Source organism: Ambystoma mexicanum, chromosome 3p (genome assembly GCF_040938575.1).
Source record: "Ambystoma mexicanum isolate Mex_15411 chromosome 3p, UKY_AmexF1_1, whole genome shotgun sequence".
NCBI classification, from domain to species: Eukaryota; Metazoa; Chordata; class Amphibia; order Caudata; family Ambystomatidae; genus Ambystoma; species Ambystoma mexicanum.
In genome coordinates this window covers 596,375,334-596,397,745 of record NC_090925.1, presented here as the reverse complement: position 1 = coordinate 596,397,745, position 22,412 = coordinate 596,375,334, and the positions used below count along the sequence as shown (strand labels likewise).

Genomic DNA, 22,412 nt, shown 5'->3' with positions numbered 1-22,412 from the left:
TTCCCCCTTCTTCAAGAGCCATATGTTCTGTAGATTGAAACCAAAGAAACTGTTAGTGAACCCAATAGTTCACTTTTTCAAACATTACAATGCATGCTACTCCATGTGGAGGGATCAAGAAAATTTCTAACATTTCTAGCAATACTCTCCCCAATTATATCATTGTGAAACAAACCGCAGTGCTCAGAGAATGCCATTCAATTGCATGTGTGGACACCTTTCATTCAACGGGAGCAACATCCCAAGTGGGGAGGCACATCACCCATGTGCTGGAAATACCCAATGTCAGCAAAGGAGCCCACCTGACCTCCATCAAAGCAAGAGTACACAAGAGTTCAAAGTTTGAACTTTCTTTAATTGCTGTTTGTTATGTGACCTCGTGCAAGGGTAATTTTTCCTCCCCTGCACCCGAATCTTTTGTAAATCAATTGATTGGTATAAATCATTTAGGTGTGCACCAACAGGTAATCTATAGTATGACAGATATGAAATTCAAACTTGGGTATCTGGGTTAACTTAAAGTTTTACTGATAAGCTTCACCCCATCAATGCAAAAACAAGTTCTGCTAAACAAAAAATAAAAAATAAATCTGAGCACCTATCCTGAAGAGGGGAGGTCAAACAAGCTTCTCTTAACTGACACTATCTAGCAAAGAAAACATTGTTTTAATGCAGACATGTTCTGAATGAAGCTATGTCTTCATCTAAAATTAACTTGGAAGGTAACACGCACATAATCATTCAATTATGTTTAAACTAAACATACCAAACTTGGAAAAGATTTCTTCAAGTCTTTTGTCATCCATTTCGTCCCCAAAGTTCTTGATGTAGACATTGGTAAATTCCATTACTTTGGCACCATATTCTGCTTCCCGCTCTCTACGGGATTTAAAATGGCCAACAAAGCTGCAGGGAATAAAATAGGTTTTGCTCTAAGAAAGGTACAGCACAACTTGAAATGCACATAATGCATACCAGGAAACTAAAACCAACATGCACTTCAAACATTTGCCTTTTCAAAATGTCCTTCTACTCACACCTTGCGATCATTGAGAAGCATCCCATTCATTGTGTTTATTGCACGATTTGCAGCTTCATGGGTTTCAAAATGAACAAAACCATAACCCCTTGATCCATTTTCATCACAAACTACCTGCAAGCAAGAACAAAGCATGTATTAATTTGAATTCCATAATAAATCATTGTTGTCATTGTTATTAGAAGGCACATATTTGCTACTCTTTCAATGGCACACCCACTTTGCACTTGGGACAAATTATAGATTGTCACAAATATAATTCATACCAAAACAGCACAATTATAGAAGATTAATGGAGCATATAAAAACATTCTTCAGTCAACTGCCGTAGTTGCAATACATCACTGTCCACCCGCAACCAATTATCCAATAATAAAAATATAAAACACCTGCTGGTGAGCAAGCATGTATAGACCGGGTCCTCCTTGGATGTTTAAATCTCTATATTCATCGGACTAAATGGAGCTTGAAATGTTAGGTTCCTCAGAAAGGAAGGTCACAGCTCCATTGTAGAACATTTCACTGAAAACCGTGAACGAGGGAGAGGTTATACTTTGTAATTGCAAGCGCTGACCGAAGTGCAACATTTTTCAGAAGAATTGGTTACTTTATTTTTGAAGAGACATCTGCAGGGCTTGTTTGCTGCTGGGTCACATTTATAGTGAATTTGAGAAAGCCGCAGTGTATAGCTACAGTCTTGCAGGGCTCCAAGCACCAGAAATCCAGCTAGATTTGAAAAAGGTGGGGCCTGGCCGTGTCTGGAGCACTCCGACAATCGGACCAATAGTAATGGTCTGAGCTTCCACGCACCATTACAGTACCATCAATACTTACCCAAATATACATACTGGGAACGATTGCCATCTGGCAAGTGTCTGGAAGCCCTGGCTTTTTTGATTTTTTATTAAATCTAAAATGATGCAGGTAATTCTCCAAGGGTGGTCTGCTGACCAGACCCATTCCATTACACAAACTTCATGCTAAAAGCATAGAGTACACCGGTGCCGGCTGAATCAGTAACCCAATCCACAGCGCCTGTTCCCCTGTAGCACAAAGCATGTTTAATGAGCACAGGTGCCCACTAACAGCATTTCAGTGCAGGGGCCGTACCTCAATTTCCAAAACCACAAAACAGACTTGCAATGTGGCTAGCAGCTCTCATACTTATTACAGACACATACGTCAATTTGATTAACATACTAGTGTCAGTACTGTCGGCCTAGCTCAACTGTTGAAGGTTATGTGAATTCTGGTCAAACATCATGGCCCTGCAAAGTGACAAGGCAGAAGACTGGATGGCTATGCCTCATCTGACGTCGCAAAGGCCCAAAAGGGACCATCTTTCCAGTGAGCCAGCCTCGCAACAGTAGCTGCCTGGGAAACTGGAATCAAAGGTCACATCCATCCCAAATGAACTAGACTCACACCAGGGTGCTGCATACCAAAAAGGCCTTTAATGCTAAAGACAAAGGAAGGGGGGGTGGAGCTAGTATAGACAGGGAGTGCTCAGATCAGCTTGTTCTCCCTCTTCATCCTGCTTGCTTCCGGGCCTCTTCACTTCCTTTAACACAAAGCACTTTGGGGAGGAGGTCAGAAGGCAAAGTCCACTTGTTCCAAGGACAGGGATTGGATCTCCAAAGCAGGCTTGCTTTTAATCCAATCACCTGTAGACATTTCGCCTTTAAAAGAAGGGGTCTCCCACTCCTTCACGGATTCCCTACTAATAAACCCAAGAGGAAGTATTCCTTTGGGAGAATTGATCTTTCCAATGCCCTTAACCACGGAATTGAAGCAGCAGCAGCTCAAGACGGAGGCAAGCTCTATTCCCTACCCACTCCCAGGGGACATTCGGGGTTACTCTTGCTATGGACCTGCCACTATGCACCAGACCTCCCTACGCTGTGAGAGCAGACCCTGAATGGGCTTATCCAGTCCTACATCAAGTCTTGCATCATCTGGAGGACTCTGTTCTGCCACATTGAACCGGTCTATTCTCATTCACCACCACTGAACCAGAGGGAACTGCAGGCACCGCTTTTGCACTCAACCGAACCTTCAAACTAACATGCTTGCAACCTTGAACAAGCTTGATGCTGCATCGTGTCCTTGCAGAGCCCATCGCCTGCTTCGCTTAAATCAACCATTCATCGGCCGACTTGAACCAGCAGTTACCAAACGACTACCCAAAACCTCCGTTTCGTTGAATCACTCACAGGAACATCATGATCATCCGCTTCGAACCATCGGCAAACTTTTTATTTTTATTGAGCAAAAACAAATAAACCCAGAGGACGAGTACTATTGTAAGGCAGCAAGGGTAGGTACAGTTGTATCATTCCAATACTGTAAGCTTATGTCATGTGTAGAGTTATTCAGTATTACATTTTACACAGTATTGTTGTCCCATGGCAGCTCTGTGGGCATTTATCACGTCCAGTCTTTGATTGTTGCATGTTCCCCTGGTCTCGTTCCACTCCACCTCCTCAGATCAGCTGTGCAATATTCCTCAGCCCTCTCCTCCCCAGTTTCATGTCACGTGCCCGCATAAGTGCTTGGGGCTACCGCATTTGGGGCACACAATTTTTGCATTGATGCATTCCAGGCTTCCACCACCCACCGTTGCCCTCATGCTAGCCTACCCAGAGTGCTCTATGCCACACTGCAGTTTCCGCAAGGGACCATCGCTGTAAGTCTGCCCACCAGGCCTCCATCCTTGGGCCCTCTACCGCTTTCAAGGCCATTGCTATGCTACGTTTCGCAAGTATACAAATCAAGTCTCATCTTGGCCATATATGCATGTTGTCGCCTGCCCTCGGAAATAGCCCCAGCACATAGTACTCAAGGGGCCACAGGTGCATTTGGATGCCTCCCTTCTCCACCCTGTCCATCACAGCCCTCCAGAATCCCTGAATCTGTGAGCCGTTGCAAAACATGTGCAGCATATCTACCCATTCACCTGTGCACCTCGGGCAAACCTGAGCTCCTTTCCCAGTCACATGTGACAGTCTGTGTGGGGTCATATACGCTGTCACGTACAGCCGAATTGCTCTAAATCTGCTGTTCCTCGAGATCTGTTTTATGTATGTAAGCAGCCTTCCCCATTCTGCATCTGTGAATACCCTTCCCACATCTGCTTCCCATTTACCCCACACCTTTAGTCCAGTCGTGCTCAAGTCTCCCAGGCACACGTCATGCAATCTAAAGACCATATGCCCTCCTTCCAATACATAATATCTAGTATATTATTCGTCTCAATGTGTGCCTGAGGGATCTCCCATTTCTCCTTGATCTTTTGGGCCATGCACAGGTACATCAAAACGGTCCCTCGTGAATGCCATCTCCTTAACTAGGGTGTGGAAGTCAATTTTGCCATCCTGCAGCAGGTCCCCCACTGTTGTGACCCCTTTGTCCTCCCAGTTTTGCCTAAACTGCCCCAGCACTGCTTGCCTGCCCCCAATGGCGCTCAGAGGGATGTGCCCCGAGCAGGGTTCCGATGCCCCCAGGAGCTTCCACGCTCTGCTCCATATTTCCTTACCCAGTTTCAGGAGCCCACAGGGTCTAGTCAATTGCATGTCCTCTACCCATAGTATCCCTTTCAGAAAGTGTGGTTTCAATATCGGCCGTAGCAGCGCGGTATCCTGAGAGGCCTCATCCCCCAGCCAGGTCACCACAAATTTCAGCTGTCCTGCCAGATAGCCTTCGAAATGTGGCGCTTTTATCCCACCCTCTTTATGATGCCTGCGTATGGGTGCTTAATGCTATCTCCTGTTCCTCCTCCGTGCCCACAGAAATTATAGGTTACTCACCGTAGTGAACAGCGTACTCCTAGTCCATAGTCCCTTTTCCTCCACACGGCATGTGCGTCCCTCGTGAGGGACGGGAGACGGAACCTATTTCCCCAGAAAAATCTTCTCGTGCAGAGGCGCGGCCCTGGGAGCATGCACTGCCCTGACTCTGCCCTCCGCCGCCACACATCAGTCCCCAAAGACGCATTGACAATAGAATTACCATTGCCTAATGACAGATTATTATGGGGGGGGGGGAGGTGGGATGTATGGAGGAAAGGAGACTATGGACTAAGAGTATGTAAGTCACTACGATGAGTAATTTATAATTACTCTTACGTCCCGTCCCCTTTCCTCCATACTGCATGGGTGATTACAACTGAATGTAGCCCCATGGTGGGCCAGAACCGCCTGTCCGAAATCCACATCTGCTCTGGAGCCGGCGTCCAAAGAGTAGTGCTTGCAGAAAGCCAAGGAAGTGGCCCATGCGGCCGCCCTGCTTATGACCTGCCAGAGGACATGGCACTGAAAGGCAATGGCCGTTTCCTTGGCGCTAATCGCGTGGGCATGCATGTTCGCCGGAAGGGGTCTATGCTGGCCCTAATATGCTTCCTTGATGGCTGAGACCATCCAGCGGGAGAGAGGAAGGGTTTGGAGGACCGATAGCCCGGCCTGGCACGTCCAAAAGGTGATGAATGGGGCATCTGACGTGCGGAAGCCCTTGGTCTTGTCCAGGTAGAATTTCAGGGCACGCCAGACATCCAGGCAGTGCAGAACTGAGGCTCGTCCTTGGGGTCCGCAAAGAATGGAGGAAGGACAATCTCCTCGTTTAAGTGAGAGGCTGATGGCACCTTAGGTAAAAATGCCGGATGGGTCCTCAGGACCACCTTGTCCTTGTGAAAGGTGGTGTACGACTGAGGCGACTAGGGCCTGGATCTCGCTAACCCTGCGCGCCGATGCGAAGCCGACTAGCAGGGCCGTCTTTATGGTGACCAGACCGATGTCCGCAGTCGCCATAGGCTCAAAAGGCTTGTGTGCGAGGGTGCCCAAGACCAGATTCAAATCCCACACAGTGTGTGGCTTCCTGAGGGGCAGGTAGAGCCTAGCGAGCCCGGCCAAATGTCTCCCGACGATCGGGTTGGAGGAGAAGACCCCTTCCTCCGAGTTCCTGTAGGCCCCAATGGCTGAGATGTTTGGCAGGTGTCCACCTGCATTCCAGTGTTGGCGAGGTGAGCGGAGAATGACAGCACGTCGTCCAATGGGCAAGCCAGTGGGTCGATATCCTTGGTAGTGAGCCCAGTGGCAGAACCTGGTCCATTTACTCTTATACTGGGCTCTGGTAGCCTTGCTCCTAGCCCCTTGTACGATTGCCAGGTTGGCTTGAGATAGGTTGAGGTGGCCGAGCGTCACCTGCTCAGGAACCACACTGAGGGCCAGCTTTTGGGGGGCAGGGTGGACGACCCTGGCCCCTGCTGTGTCAGAAGATGTGCTGGGCCCGTCAAGAGGTGGATTGGAGAGACCGCAGAGAGGCTGAGCAGCTCTGAGAACCATGGCCTGGCTGGCCACCACAGAGCTATCAGAATGAGGTTGAGCTGGCGAGACTCCTTGAACTTGCACCTGCGTTGGCCTGTCGCAGGTGCAAGGAAGCACTGGAATACAGCCTCTTACCGTGTGCCTCCAAGGTTTTATCCTCCTTGCCTAACAGCGCTGTAGATGAAGACGAGGACGACTGAGGCTTGGAGTACAGTTATGCCGCAGCGATCACCGAGGAGTGTGGCGGAGGGTGGGAGGAGAGCAAGAGTGTATCCTCCTCCATCTGCCTGTACTTGGCATCCAGGCAGCGGTTGACTGGCTAATCAGAGAGCCACCCCTTCTTGGCGAGCGATACGATGTCGGTCTGCTGTGGGATCCCCGTTCTGGCAGAAGGGCACCTCGTGAGGCAGTGGGAGGCCCAGGTATTCCGCCAGGCCAGAGATACGCTTGTGGAAGGCCCTGGCTGATGATGGCCTGTCAGGATCCTCCTCTTTCTCAGTATCCTGAGGGTCTGGGGGATCCTGTGGAGGAGTATCCTGAGCCGGACGCTGGGACACAGGGACCACCGCCGGAGGCTGAGGAAGAGGCTGGTATGGTACAGCCTGTGGAGTAGGCTGAAGAGCCGGAGGAGGCGGCTGCAGTGGGGCCAGAGACGTCGGAGGAGGCGTCTGTGGAGCCGCTAGCATAGCAGGAAGGACTTCCCTGACTGCGTCCTTGATGATAGCCCCCACATCTTGAGACTTCATGAGGCCGAGGAACCTCTCAAAGATCCAGTCTTCGCTGGCCGAAGAGGAGGAGGGCACTGAAGGGGTTACTAGAGGCAACTGAGGCCGCTGCCGACCCTGTACATACGGACGCAAGGGAAAACAGCCTTGCGCATAAGAAGGGTAGGCCGTAGGCCACGTACCTGTTTGATGCCAGTCCCACCTCGATACTCATTCTTCGCCAAAGTCTTGCAGAGGCGTCGAACGGGTGTCCTTTTCTGGCCCGTCGGCCATTTTGTTGAGCTGCCTACCACGTGGCTGTGGCATGTTGCTCGAATCGTTGGTGCGAGCCTCTGCCACATCTCTTATGTGAACGGCATGTGACGTGCCCCGCTGCTCGGGCCAGATTGGTGTATCCACCTCGACCCAGGGGTTGTTAGAGCTGCGTTCAGGCGCCCCCTCGGACGTGTTGCCGATAACAGGGCGTAGCCCCTCGGCCATGATGCCGGTATAAGGGCAGAGCCCCTTGGGTGCAAGCCCGGTAATGGAGCCTAGCAGCCCCTCAACCCTGGCACCAGGAGGATCCGAGGGCCCCTCAAGCCGAAGACTGGTAGCTGTGACAGCCTCAATGCATGAGTTGGTAAAAGGACCCGACCGGTCCCTCATGCGTAGGAGAGGGTCCCCTTGCGAGGTGTGGATGAAAACAGAGGCCCTACCTTTGGCCTGGAATGTCTAACGAAATTCTTGAGGTCCTCAGAAGGAGACCGCTGAAAGAGCTCCCTCCACCTGGCTTGTCTGTTCGTCAACACTTTCGAGGACAGCGAGCCGCACACCAAACAGGCTTGCAAACCGTGGAGTGGGCCAAGGCAACGTAGGCAGAGGGCATGGGGGTCTGAAGTTGGAAAAGGTGCTTTGCAGGATGGGCACCTGCTGAACCCTGTCGAAGTTGACATGCGCCGGGGAGGAGCTGTGGCGTCTGAGCACAGAGTACCTATTGAAAAAGACAGAAGAGCTAGAAGAATAATCCACACGTGGAATTACATGGCCGAAGCCAAACCCAGGAGCGCTGGTGAATTCGGCCCATTCCCTTCGGCGCGGAAAAGGGGACTGAGGTGTGGTGCCGGAGGGCGGAGTCAGGGCAGCGCATGCACCCAGGGCCGTGCCTCTAAATTGATAGGGGAAGAAGATTTTTCAGGTGAAAAAGGTTCCGTCCCTCGCGAGGGACGCCCATGCAGTATGGAGGAAAGGGGACGGGACGTAAGAGTAATGATCTAGTCAATGCATTTAACAGGCGAAAAAAAGTGTTGGGTATGTTACAGGGAATATTAATGAAGTTGTATAGGAGGTGGGAAAGCACCACCATTTTCAGGCGGGCGGATCTACCCGGCAAACCCAAGGACAGTTTCTCACAGAATCCCATGGAGTTCAGCAACCCTTCTAGAACCCGCACATTTATGTCCCTGTGCATATCTGCCGGGCAGTGCCTTACATTTGTCATGACCCTTAACCCTGGCCCTCACTGGCAAGTCAGCCTTCCAGTTAGGGCCAGGTCAAAGGCCTTAAAACCTTATCCAAGACACTCTTGGAGTCAGTCGGCTCATAACCATCTTGAAGACCAACCTTAGAATAGAACTATTTGTTTGGGACTATTTAACTTGGGGGGGGGGGGGGGAGAGGGGGGTTCAGCCAACATGGAGGCACACACATCGCTCAGTTACAAGGAACTGAGCTATGCGGTCTAGTCTTTTGGGTGTGGCAGGCCTGGGACTACTTTCCCTGCCTTATTTTGGGTGTGGCATGCCTGGGACTACTTTACCCAAGACTATTTAAACCACACCCAAACAGCAAAACACGCTTCGTGTTATTCTGCTGTGGGCAGTGTAATGCTCACCGTGTCCAGTTCTTGATACCAGTTTACCTGAAACCAAGGACCTGCAGAGAGAGAAAGAACACTACGAAACTTACATGGAATAGTATCCTATCTTCAATCCATCGCCGACTACAGTTCCACTCACCTGAAGGTACGCACGAACATCATCCGGCACTGCAGGCATCCTGGAATACCATAACCTGGAAAGAGGAGGAAGTCAGACAGCATTAATAAGCGTTTACTCAGGTTTACTCCCAAATGAAGAAAGCCACACAATTCTTACCTGGGTAGTCATCTCCTGGTCAGTAACATTGCTGGAACATCACGGCACTCTGCGAGGAACATCGCGACCTGCAATGAAAGAAACGACACAGGTTATCAATATAAAAGGTGAAACAGCGCCGCGCAATACTCACCGGCCAGCATCGCACACACTGTGCTTTCACCTACCGCCCCATGCTCATCTTCAAACTGCATGACAACACCAAAATACCTTTCCATACCTAAAAGGAAAGAAGCAAGACATTATTATTTGAACTAAGAGGAACATAAGAACTGCATATAAAGACTGTAAAGCAGCAAACCTACGGAGTCGCAGCAGGCCTGGATTCCCACAGGGGGCTTGCACCAGTGAAGTAACTTGGTCGCTGCTCGCCCCCCACATCTACGCGCCCCTGCCACGAGGAGCAGGACGGAGAATACACCTTTTACAATATTAAGACCGATCTTTAATCAGAGGCCTTACCCAGGGACTAGGAGAGGGTTCGAGAGTGCAAAACATCCAACCAGGGCTGGGTGGTGTCCCCGTGGATACTAGGTGAGCGTAACACATTAACGCCCAAGTATCTAAAAGTTGTCCATCTCCCACTGTAGATCGAGGTGCAGTAGTTTCACTCTGACCCCTCCGAGGGACGCAAGCGGAACCAGGCAAGACTTCCTGTGGTGCATCGTAATCCCCGAGAGCGTGACAAAATGATCAATAATGTCTAAGAGATGTGGTAAATTGTCCTCTGGTTGGATATATAGAACATATCTGCGTACAGGGAAATTCAGTGCACCACCCAGTCTATCATTATCCCAGCCTCACCGTACTCATTCCTAAGAAACACTGCCAATGGTTCCAGAGCCAGAATGAACAACATCAGCAACAGGGTGCAAACCGGCTTGGTGCCCCTGTGGACCACCCAGTGCTCTGAAACCTTTCATGGGCTGCAAGTATATTAGTTTAACCCAGCGCAGGTATGACTTTGCAAAGTGTTCCAAGGTCGCCAGTAGCCAGTCCCAATGGACAGAATCAAAGGACTTTACTGCATCTAGCGAGGCAATCGCATACTCCCCGTCTCGCTGGTTCATGCCGTCGAGGAGCCTCCTCCGGTTCCACGTGGTGTTGCGCCCCGGGACATACCCAGTCTGATCTACATGTATCCGCTCTCCTATTACTTTTTTGAGTCCATTTTCCACTAAGGCTGTTAGGATTTTACAGTCTTGGTTCACCATAGACCGCTGTCTATGATCCGCAGCTCAGGGGATCGTCCCCTGGCTTTAGGATCGGTACTATAATTGTTTCTCTCAGGCTGTCCGGCAGCACCTTTCCGTTCGTGTGCCTTTATGTAGACTTCCAGCAGCCTAGGGGCCAGCGCGTCGCTGTGTGCCTTGTAGAATTCCCTGGAAAGAGTGTCCGGGCATAGGGTTTTGACTGTCAGGAGTTCCCTGATCACCACCTGGATTTAGTCTACGGTCATAGGGGCATCTAAGTCCGCAGCCTGTGCGTCTGTCAATTGCAGCAAGTGCAGTTGCGCTAATGAGTTAGCCACATCGCTGTCCGACTCAGGCGCAGTCTCCAAGTATAAGAGTTTGTAGAATCTGATGAAACTCACTGATCCCGCGTTGAGTCCTGACCATATCCACTTTGTCATTGGTGATAGCGCTCATGTCTCTGGGATCTTCTCCTTTGCACAACCAGGCAAGCAGTCTCTCAGTCTTAAAACCTTCTGCCTGCAGTCGCTGTGTGTATTTCGCAAAGTTCAGGCTGCCTAGTCTTTCCCATTCGCCTATGCACTTCTGCCTCAGTGCTGTAACCTCTGCGGATTCTCCCCCTTCAACCCCTTTGGAGTTCCCTTTTGGCACTATACCCTCCTAAATTGTTTCTATACCATTTAGCATCTCTTTCCTGAGGCCTCCTGTCCACCCTATTGCCTCCCCCCAACGACTACTTTAAATGTGTCCCATAGGGTGCTTTCATAGGGCACGCCCCCTGCATTAAAGGCAAAGTAATCAGTTACCTGTTCCCCCTGATATTTGTGGAGTCGTCCGATACTGCCTCTGCCCTCGGTCTCCAGGTGGGAATTATAGGTCTTTGTTGTACACTGTGCCATGTCGTTTTGAGGGGTGCATGATCAGAGAGGAGCCGAGCCATGTATTACATTTGTGTAAACTCCCCTTTTTGCTCTCTCCCAGTGAAAAAGTAATGAATGTGTGTACACCCAGTGTAAGGCCGAGAGGTTTGAGTACCCTAGCACTCTGCCATGCACTTCCCTCCAAAACTCTACTAATTCGAGATCTCGCAGGAGGGCGCTCAGGCCCTTGGTCAGCAGAGCTGGGTTCTTGTACTTCTTGTCTGACCTGTCAAGGGTAGGGTCTAAAGTGCGATTGAAGTCTCCCCCCCAAACCCATGTCAATGTTTGATACAAAGGGAGTCTGGTGTACAGGGATCTAAAGAAAGTTGTAGCGTCATGGTTCGGGGCACGGGTCTTAATAAAGCAGACATCCCAGTTTTCTAGTAACCCATGTACCAATACCAGCCTCCCCTTATCTTTTTTGGTTTCTAGCAGTTGGAAGAGGACTGTGGGCACCACCCAGATGAGGACTTCCAAAGCACACGCCGAGTAGGAGCCATATGTTTTGCCACCCCACTTCTTAGCCAACACAGTCAGTCTGCAGTTAAGTGCGTTTCCTGCAGCATCGCCATATGGATGCCTTTCCGGATCTGGTATGCGTGCACCCTCAGTCTTTTGCCAATTATTAAGGCCCCCGACCTTCCAGGTGATCACTAGCAGCCCGCTAGAAGCCATTGCAGTTTGAGTTCCAGGCCACTTGTCGCATTGCCCTGCTGTCAAATCGTGAGGTGTGTCGGACCTTCCATCTCTGCCCAGTCCTGCATATTGTTTAACCCGCCTGTGCACATCATGCTGCAACCCGCCCCTCGGTCCAACATCTTCCTCACTCCCTCCCTCCCACCCACCTTCCTGCAACACCATCTTGGTTTTAACTTGACGATTCACTTCTGTGTCCCTTCGTCGTCCCCCTTGCAATGCCAACCACTCCCACTGCAACCCAAAACATAACCAACCAACGGCCCAGCAGTCTTTTACCCGCTCAGGCCCTGCTGCTTCTGCCGCCCCCTCTCCATCGAATGGTGCGCAGCAGCTGGATGTCTTAAAACTGGCATCCAAAGGTTCAACTTTGGCTTGTGGCTGCCTCCAGGTGGGCCGTACTCTCGGCCAGAAGCTACTGTTAAGGTATCTTGTTTGTGCCCCGCGTTTCATCCACTATGTCGTCTCGCCTCCCAGTGTATTGTGGTGCAAGGGCTCCCGGTGGGCAGGTCGGCGCTGAAATCATTGTCCTCTCGCTAAGTCCCTCCTTTGTTTTCTGCGAGGGAGTTGGGGTATTCCCTGTGTATCCATCCAGAATTGTGCCTCCCCTGTGCTGTCGAAGTGTGACCTGCCATTGTGTAGTATCGTAAACTTAGCTGGGTAGTTCATTTATCAAAGGTTCGCTCTCCTCAGACGCTCCTTGGTTGGGCTAAACATTGCCCTCCGCTTCTGAACCAGGGCTGTGTAATCATGGTAGATTGCCAATTTAGAGGATCCTCTCGTGATGGTCCCTGCTTTTCTGGAGAAGACAAGTACTGTGTCTCCGTCCTTGTGGTTAAATATCATGGCTATGATCGGCCTTGGGGGAGCTCCGGGCGGCAGCTGCATCTGTGTGCCCTTTTGACTGTAAAACGATGTGTTAGGGCGTCTGGGCCCCGCTCCTGCAGTAGCATGTTCGACAAATTCTGTGCGATTTCTGCTTTCATCTCCCTCAGGGAGTCAGAGTATCCGAATGTTGTTCTGCCTGGCTCTCCCTTCTGCGTCTTCCACTCATGTTTCAATACTCACTTTGTCTGCCAGGTACGCTATTTGTGTCTGGGTGCTGTTGATGTTTGCGGTATTATCCCGGTACCTGCTGTTCCGCTGAGCTCAATCAGTCCGCAAGCGCCCTGACGTCTAAGCCCACATCCACCATCACAGCATCGATTTTGTATGCCAGCGCAGTTTTGAGTGCAGCAATGGCCACCAGAAGTGGACACTCCGCCTGTGCTGCAACCTGCGGCTGATTATGTTCACGGCCGTTCCCCCTGGGGTGCCATCCTCCCTTTGTGTGTACACCTCCATCACTGTTTGGCGGCCCGTCCGTTTACGACCTTTCTCTGCCATTTGGGTGTATTCAGGTGCTCCGATTGCCTAGCTGATGTGTGTTGGCCTGGCTTATGCTGCACTGTGCTGTCTTCTTGCGGCCTCCTCCCAGATTGTACGCCGTGGCCTGCTCTCCTCCCGGTCATTCTCTCTTGAGTGCGCGCCTTAGTCTGATGGCAGCTCATTCAGGCCACACCGACTTCCAATGCCCTTGCGCACTTCTCTGTCGATCCGCCAGTCACCTCTATCCGTTGTGCGCCCCTGCAAGGCTAGCGCATGCTTACCGCCTGCAGGGTCTTCCTGCCGTTAGGGCTTGTTGTGGATGATGTAGTTGTTGGTTCTGGAAGATGTCACTGTTGAGGTTCCAGAAATTATAAGTTACTCACCGTAGTGACCAACTTACTCTTAGTCACTACGGTCCCCTTTCCTCCTGTTAGGCAGAATCCTGTGCAGTTCCCTTAGGGACCGCTACACACAATTAAGACTACTAGTGGTAGTACAATTTCACCTTTGGTACAAGCCTGTACTACACAGAAAAAGTGGTAGCAATGGCTGAGCAGCCAGACATATCTCAAGAGCAAATGAGCAGTAGTAGAGATTACACAAAGGACTACAATTACTGTGACTCAAGCAAACACTGACTCAAGGTTTCTGGTTAAAAAGTATAAGTAAATTTATTTTTAAACCATCTGTTCACAAAACACTTCACTTCTATTAAATTAAAACCACACTCCAAATATACTACATACAACCAATTCCCCTTGTGCAGCTCAATTCAGGGTAAGTACATTAGGATTTGACAGACCGGTGTTGTGAAACAAAGATGTTACCGTGTGTTAATACTAAATCACTGACAGTAATGACAGTTTGGTTTTACGAAAGAAAGGCGTACCCGCAAGAAGAAATGTTACCGAAGTCAAACACACTTAGCACATGAATTAACACAAGAGAATAGGGGATAAAAATCATAGGCAATACTTTTGTCAAGGCAAATAGAATCAGAGGATACTTTCTAAAACGTAGATAAAAGTCAATAGTTCTGTGCCAATGTCAAATGGAACAGGGGTCCTGTTGTCGTGGATCACAACGTTAGAACAGTTCATGATTCGAGATTGCCAGGAGTACTTGGATATTGTCAAAAAGGGAAGCAAAAGTTATAAGAGGGAAGGAAGACAAGGACAAGCCTTTAATGATAAAAAAAAGGGTTCACCCCAATTCCTCGAAGTTGGACACAGTACCTTTTTAGTTTGAAGACAAGCAGGTGCTATGGCAGTTGTTCCTGGTAGTTCCTGCAGACTTCATGGTTCCTGGAGCTTCAGTCGTGGTGATAAGGACGACGTCCGGAGCGATCTGCGCTACCCAGGGATGAGGCCAGCAGCAGCTGCACAACGGTGAATAAAAGGTGTGCTCCTTTAAAACAGGAGAGGCTCTTCAGATGGCTATCCGGACCACTACAGCTGTGTGAAGCGATTTTGACCAAGAAGAGGATCCCCTGGCTGTGGAAGGTGAGCTGGTTGATCCCACCAGGCTCAAGGGAAGAAGACTCCAGAGTGGATCTTGTCTTGTCGTTGAAGGGTAGATAGCTCAGGGCTGCAGCAGGGCTTCACCGGGACTCGGGAGTTGCAGCAGCCGTCTTCTCCGCTTCTCTTCAGTTCTTGCAGTTCCAGTGGCGACTGACTTCTAGCCCAAGAGTCCTGCCTTTTATGCTAAAATCCCCCATTCACACAGCCTGGCTGGTCAACCACTCAGCAGGGGGGTTGTCCTGCCCGGACAACCACCTCAGCCAATCGACACAAAGTGCGACTTGGGGTCGCCAAGTGACCCTGTGCAGGGGATGACAAACCCCTCCCTCACATTCAGCCCACCTAGACACCCAGACGCCAAAGGAGGGCTTCTGGACAGAAGCCCGCCAAAGGTCGGCGAACAAAGAAGGCAAATCTGGTTTGGCGCGAAAAGTAAAACACAAGAAGGACTTTAACAAAAAGAAATGGCGATAAAACCCGAAAGCAGCCAAAATAAAATGTATTTGGTGAAGCGGGTTTAAGTTCAAGGCTAATACAATAGCCTTAAACAGTACCACGTTTATATACTATAATCACGGTAGAAAAGATAGGGTAGGTACCACTACCACCAGCCAAGTCTTCATATTAAGGGAGCGAAACAAAGCTCCAAGAGGCGCAGACAAAAAGGAGTAGGAATTAACCCTTTCCAATACTCCAGGTAAGATGGGGTGTGGGTCTGCAATTTAAATGACTACATAAAGTAAATGGCAACTTTACATGTTTCTGGGGCACAGTAGTCAGCCCCAGAAAAATGGAGTCAGTGGGAAGTCTTAGAGACAACCCTGTGTCACTGCACTGAAGGTGCTGTGTAACACAAAAAGTTGGGCTCATGGAGTGGTGTGGCTCCAGAGCCCAAGATCACAAAGTCGAAATACACATGGCAAAACACATGTAAGAGTGGGTGGGGAAAAAGGTTCACACTCTTACCAGGTGGAAAAAATAAACCCGAGAAATCCAGCAAAGCTGCCGAGGGACTCACTAGGTAAGGGAAATTACCAATAAATGAGAATTCTCCCTAACACCTCAATACTGCATGAGCGTCCCTTGCAAGGGACGGGAGACAGAACGTTTTTCACCAGAAAAAAACGTTCTCCCTTTAAATTTAGAGGCATGCAGGGGTGCGGCCCAGGGAGCATGCGCTGCCCTGACTCCGCCCTCCGGTGCCACACCTTGTCTAACGACACTAGTATTATTAGGGAGGAGGTTGGTGGGACGTATGGAGGAAAGGGGACTAACGACTAAGGACCAAGTTAGTCAATACGGTGACTAACTTCTAATCACTCTTACGTCCCCGTCCCCTTTCCTCCATACTACACGGGCGATTACAACAATGTAGCCCCAGGGTGGAGAGGAGACCCTCCTTAAGCAAATACGTTCCTGAGAACCGCCTGCCCGAAAGCCACATCAGATCTAGAGCCGACATCCAAACAGTAATGCTTGCAGAAAGCCGAGGGAGTGGCCCAAGTGGCCACCCTGCTTATGCCTCGCCAAGTGACATGGAGCTGGAATGCGATGGCCGTTGCCTTGGCCCTGACTGTATGGGAATGCATGTTGGCCGAGAGCGGCTTGTATTAGCCCTCATACGGTTCTTTGATGGCAGAGACCTTCCAGCGGGATATGGAAGACTTGGAGGCCTGAGAGCCTGGTCTTGAGCCTCCGGAAGTGACAAACAGGTCATCCAATTTGCGGAAGTCTTTGGTCCTGTCCTAGTAAAATCTCAGGGAACGCCAGACATCCACGCAGTGCAGCACACTGTGCTTAGTCTTTGGGATCGGGAAAAAACGTAGAAAGGAATATCTCCTCGTTCAAGTGGACGCAGACGGCACCTTGAGCAGAAATTTTGGGTGTCCCCGCAGGACTACTTTGTCCTTGTGAAAGTTAGTATATGGTTCCATTCGGACCAGCGCCTGTATTTCGCTGACCCTACGAGCCGAGGTGAGGCCGACTAATAAGGCCGTCTTGATGGTAACAAACCTGATGTCCGCGGACGCCATTGGCTCGAACGCTTTGTGTACAAGGGTGCCCAAGACTATATTAAGGTCCCACACGGGGTGCAGCTTCTTGACAGTCGGGTAGAGCCTAGCGAGTCCCGTCAGATGTTTGAAGATAGGATTGGAGAAGTTCCTGTAAACTCTGATGGCTGCGAGGTAAGCATGGCAGGTGTCCACCTGCATGCCAGAGTGGGCGAGGTGTGCCGAGAAGGAGAGCACGTCATTTAAATTGCACGCCAGGGGATCAATTTCTTTGGAGTCTGCCCAGTGGCAGAATTTGGTCCATTTGCTTTTGTACTGGGCCCTGGTAGCCTTGCTCCTAGCGCCCTGTATGATCTCCAGATTAGCCTGTGAGAGGCTGAGGTTGCCGCAGCGTTACCTGCTCAGGTACCACGCTGTGAGGGCTAGTTTCAGTGGCGCGGGGTGGATGACTCTGCCCCCCTGTTGTGCCAGAAAATGAGCTGGGCCTGTCGGGAGGTGAATCGGGGGCATCTCCAAGAGGCTGAGCCGCTCCGTAAACCATGGCCTGGCCGGCCACAATGGCGCTATTAAAATGATGTAGAGTTGGCAAGACTCCTTGATTTTGCAGATTACTCTTAATCAGCGGCGTGGGCGGAAAGGCGTAGCCTTCATGCCGTACCACTCGAGGTGAAATGTGTCGCCCAGGGAACCGGGACCCTGTCGCTGTCAGGAGGCGAACTGAAGCCACTTCTTGTTGTGCCAGTTGTTAAAGAAATCCACTTGGGGATGATCCCACCTGTTGAAGATCTCCTGAACAACAAGGTCATTTGGCTGCCACTCGTAATTGTCCGCTCCCAGCCCGATTATCCTGTCCGCTTCCCGGTTGGACGACCCAGGGATGTGGACTGCTGTGAGGTAGATGTTTTCCAGGGCCCACTCCCACATGCTGATTGCCAGTCTGCACAGAGGAGTGGGGGGGGGGGGAATCTAGTGCCTCCCTGCTTGTTGACATAGTACATGCTGGTCAAATTGTCCGTATGGATGAGGGCAACCTTGCCCTTGAGAAGTGGTAGGAATGCCCTGAGCGTTAGCCAGATGACATTCAGCTCTAGCCAATTGATGTGGTATTCCTGCTCCTGTTGAGTCCAGGTGCTGTGTACCGAGATATCGTCCAGGGTGGCTCCCCAGCCGTCGAGCGAGGAATCCGTGGTGATGTTGGCCTGCGGAGTGGGCGGCCAGGCGGGCTTGCCCGTCCATAGGTTGCAGTCTCTGGACCACCAAGTTAGGTCCAGCAAAAGAGATGGAGGAACGTTGATCATCTCGGATTGAGAGCCCCGCTCCTGGTTCATGAAGCCACAAAGTGCAGCTGAATCCTCCTCATCCTTAGCTTCGTCTGCATGATGGCTAATAGGACCGCTGCCTGTAGACCCAGGAGATGTTGGTATAACTATGCCAAGGTCACTTCTCTGCTGAGGAAGTGGGTGGTGGCCCTCTTCATGGCCGAGATTTTGTCCTCGGACGGAAATAACTTCTCGTAGCACGTGTCCCAGCCAAGGGCCAAAAATGTCAGTGTGCGTGGGCTGCAGCTGCGACTTCTTGCGATTGAGCGAGAAGCCCAGATCGTGCAGTTTGTTCATAATGGCATGGGAAGAATGGTGAACCGCTTCCGGAGCTGTATCCCTGAAGAGCCAGTCGTCGAGGTATGGGTAGATGTTGAGGCCCTGCGCTCTGAGGAAGACTGCCAGTGCATTCATGAGCCTGGTAAAGACTATGGTGGCCAAGTTGAGGCCAAAAGGAAGGACCTTGCATTGAAAATGGTAGCCCATGATCCTGAACCGTAGGAAAGAATGATGGGGCTGCCAAATCAGGACAGGTTGGTACGCATCCTTCAGATCCAGGGAGCACATCCAGTCTCTCTTGTCCAATCTTTCCGCTATAAAAGCTGGCGTAACCATCTTGAATTTTTGTAGGGCTAAGGAGAGGTTGAGGGTGGAAAGATACAGAACAACTCTCAGGCCCGCCTGGTTCTTCTTCTGAATGGCAAAAATCCTGGAGTAAAAGCCAAGCCCTCGTTGGGAGGCTGGGACTTCCTCCACTGCCTGCTCGACGAGCGACCGCATCTCTGCCAAAAGAGTTTGTCCCAAACTGTGGGAGGGGGAGAAGAGGCTGGGATAGTGAGGAGGTACCCCGTGGATACTACAAAGAGGATCCAGGGGTTCGTGAAATTCTGGTGCCAGAAATGTGCGTGGAGAGCAAGCCAGCCCCCCACCGGAACAAAAAGCCGAAGGGGCTTGTCATGCCTTCTTTCATTCGGAGGCTGTCGCGGAGGAGGGGGACTGGATAAAGCCCTTATTTATCCCCTACCCCCCTTTTTGTTGCTTGCGTCGGTTCCGAGACAGCGAGCAGTCCAGCTGACTGGATCTCCGTTCCTGGAAGCCAACGAGCCGTACGTACATAAGACCACTGACGGAGCTCTGCTGAGATTGGGTGTGGTCTTTGTCAGGATGGATAAAGACTTGGCCGTTTGAGAGTCATTTTTCTTTTTGTCCAGCTCTTCGTCCAGGGAGGAGTGGAAAAGCCCCCCCCCCCGTCCCCCTTGCACAGTAAATCTAATATGCGTTCATGGACGTCCGGGTTGAATTTCGTTGCCCGGAGCCAGGCTGTCCTCATGTCCGTGGCGATACATATAGTACGGCCAGAGGGGTCAATATGGGCCACAGTGGATTCCATAAGGTCATGATGCGCCACCAGCTTGGCCTCGGCTAGCCCCGCCTTACAGCGTGATTGGCTCTGAGTGGGGAGTTCCGGAAGGAAGTCTGATTTCCCGCCATAATCTTTGGTGGCAGCAGCCAGCATGCCATCAGCATTGGCCTGATGAAGATGCAAGGACACATTGGAATAGAGCTTCTTGCCATACACCTTTAAGATCTTCTCCTTGCCTAGCAGCACCGCAGAGGAGGCGGCTGAGCACGACTGAGGCTTGGAGTATAGTGATGCCGCAGTGATCACTGAGGAATGTGGCCGAGGATTGGCCGCGAGCAAGAGGGTATCCCACTCCACCTGCCTGTACTTGGCGCCCAGGCGTCAATTGACCGGCTGGGCCGAGTGGGGTTTGAGCCAGCCCTTCTTGGCCAGGGAGACTACATCGGTTTGCATTGGAAACTTCAGCTAAAACCCCCTCTGCCGGTTGCTCGGCCTCGGGTTGGGGTAGGCCCAGATATCCCACTAGCCCAGCAAGACGTTCGTGGAAGGCCCTGGCTGAGGATGGCGTGTCCGGATCCTCCTCCTCATCCGTAACCTGAGGATCAGGGGGGATCCTGTGGAGGAGCAGGAGTAGTTGGCCCTAGAGGCTGGGGTACAGGGACCGAAGGAGGCAGCGGTAGCCGCTGGAGGCGGCTGCGAAAGGGTCTGGGGCGCCGGCAGAAGTCCGTGGTGCAACTAGCATTGCGGGAAGGACTTCCCTGATGGCGTCTGAGGATAAACCCCATCCGAGGTAACATCATGAGGCCGAGGACTCTCTTGAAGAAACCCTCTTCACTGGCTGAGGACGCAAATAAAAGCTGCCCTGTGCAAAAGAGGGGTAGGCTGTAGGCCACGTACCTGGTTGAGGCCAGTCCCACCTTGACACTCATTCTTCGCTGAATTCCTGGAATGGCGTCGGACGACTTCTGATGTCTGGTGCGGTGGCCATAAAGCTGCCTGCCATGTGCCTGCAACGTGTTGCTCTGCTTGCTGGGCCCGGCCTTCTACAAGACTCTTGCGGGTGGATCACGAGGCCTACCCTGCTCCTTGGTTTGATGTTTCACGAAGTTCTTGAGGTCCTCTGGAGTCGACTTCTGGAAGAGCTCCCACCACCTGGCTAGTCTGTGCTTCAGCGCTTTGGAGGACAGCGAGCCACACGCTGAACAAGCTTGCCAACCGCAGTCTGGGCCAAGGCAGAGGGCATGCAGGTCTGAAGTTGGGTAGAGTCTGTTGCAGAATGGACACCTGCTGAACCCTGTGGAAGTCGACATGTCCCAGGGTGGGGCGTGACGCCTGAGGACCGAGTACCTGAATGATAAAAAGACAAAAAAAAGACAGAAGTATCCGCACGTGGAATTACATGCCGAAGCCAAACCCATGAGTGCTGGTGAATTTGGCCTGTTCCCGTCGAAGCGGAAAAGGGGACTCAAGTGTGGCGTCAGAGGGCGGAGTCAGGGCAGCGCATGCTCCCTGGGGCGCACCCCTGCGCGCCTCGAAATTTAAAGGGGAAGAAGGTTTTTTCTGGTGAAAAAGGTTCCTTCTCCTGTCCTTTGGAAGGGACAGTATGGAGGAAATGGGACGGGACGCAAGTAGTTGTGCTTGTTGTGATTACAGGAGTTGCGGTTTTTGGAGTTGTGACTTGTCACAGGTATTTTTTTGTTGTGGTCCGAAGAGCTGTGATCTTTGTGGATAGTGTGGTTCTTGTTATGGATCTGGGAGGTTTTGTTGTGGCCCCTGCAGCTGTGCTCATTGTGGTTGATGTCGTAAGAGACCTGGTTGTGGTTGGATGAGTTGCAGCGGACCCAGCTGGTATGGATGTGCTTAGAGTAGCAGCCCCTCGGGCTTGCTCAGAACAGCGCTGCCACTTCCTGTGCAATGGTGTGCTCCCTCCTGGTCATCTGCTTGAGTGTCTGCCTGTACCACCACCTCTTGCTTACTCCCGGGGTGATATGGCTCTTCCTGCCGCCTCATGGACTCTTCCACTGCCAGCCCAGGTGTCCCAGCAGCCCAGTGCCAGTCCTCTTACTCTTACTCTTGCAGCTGTCGTGCAGCGGGGCCGCCTTCAGGTCTCATCACGTCCCTCACTGCTCATCCTCCCAGCCCGCGATCCCCGTACCGTTGGGGCAGACAGGGCAGAGGTGCCTCCCTCTGTGCTCCAGCTGTCTCAGCCCCACTGCACTAGGCGGGCAGATGGCACAGTCCTCCTGCCATCCCAGAGCCATAGCACCAGCCCGCACAGGTGTTCATGCGGCTCGGCACCAAGGATCAGCTCTTTCTCAGGGTGCTCCGGGAGCCCAAAGCTCCTCCCTGCATGGACGGGACAGCCCAGCCGTGTTGCGGTGTCCCTCTGGCTCTGGGAGTCCAAGCGCCCTCCACGCCGCAAGACAAGCTGAAGCGGGAGAGGGGCCGTAAGGGTGTTTCGATGACAGCTGTTAGGCAGAATCCTGTGCAGTTCCCTTGGGGAACACTGCAAAAAGATTAAGACTGCAGGAGTAAGCAGTAAACCCAATTGGTAGCAGTCTGCACCACCCAGATTTACCTGGTAGCTGTGGCTGGGCAGTCATACTTCTCTCAAGAAGAGTAGGGCAGTATGCAGAGTATACACAATAGGGCCAAAACACAGTAGAACAAACAAACACTGACCAGAGCTTTGTATAAAAGTATATATTTATTTAAAACACACTTTAGGGAATACACTAGCTCTCAATGAAAAGTAAGTTAAAACACAGTCAGGTAAGTATACACACCTCCCTTGTTAACTATCAGAC

At 51.3% G+C, this 22,412-nt stretch overlaps 1 protein-coding gene across 3 annotated transcripts in view; it reads right to left on the bottom strand.

Moving 5' to 3' along the window:
* Window positions 1–22,412, bottom strand: part of LOC138579573 (embryonic polyadenylate-binding protein-like) — a 1,702,133-nt gene that overhangs the window by 1,063,706 nt on the left and 616,015 nt on the right. For all 3 annotated transcript variants that reach the window (XM_069649846.1, XM_069649847.1, XM_069649845.1), the window contains exons 4-5: window positions 1,038–1,153; window positions 767–906 (exon numbers count right to left, since the gene is read on the bottom strand). In XM_069649846.1, coding sequence (XP_069505947.1) covers window positions 767–906; window positions 1,038–1,153 — 256 coding nt within the window. The remainder of the gene's footprint in view (window positions 1–766; window positions 907–1,037; window positions 1,154–22,412) is intronic.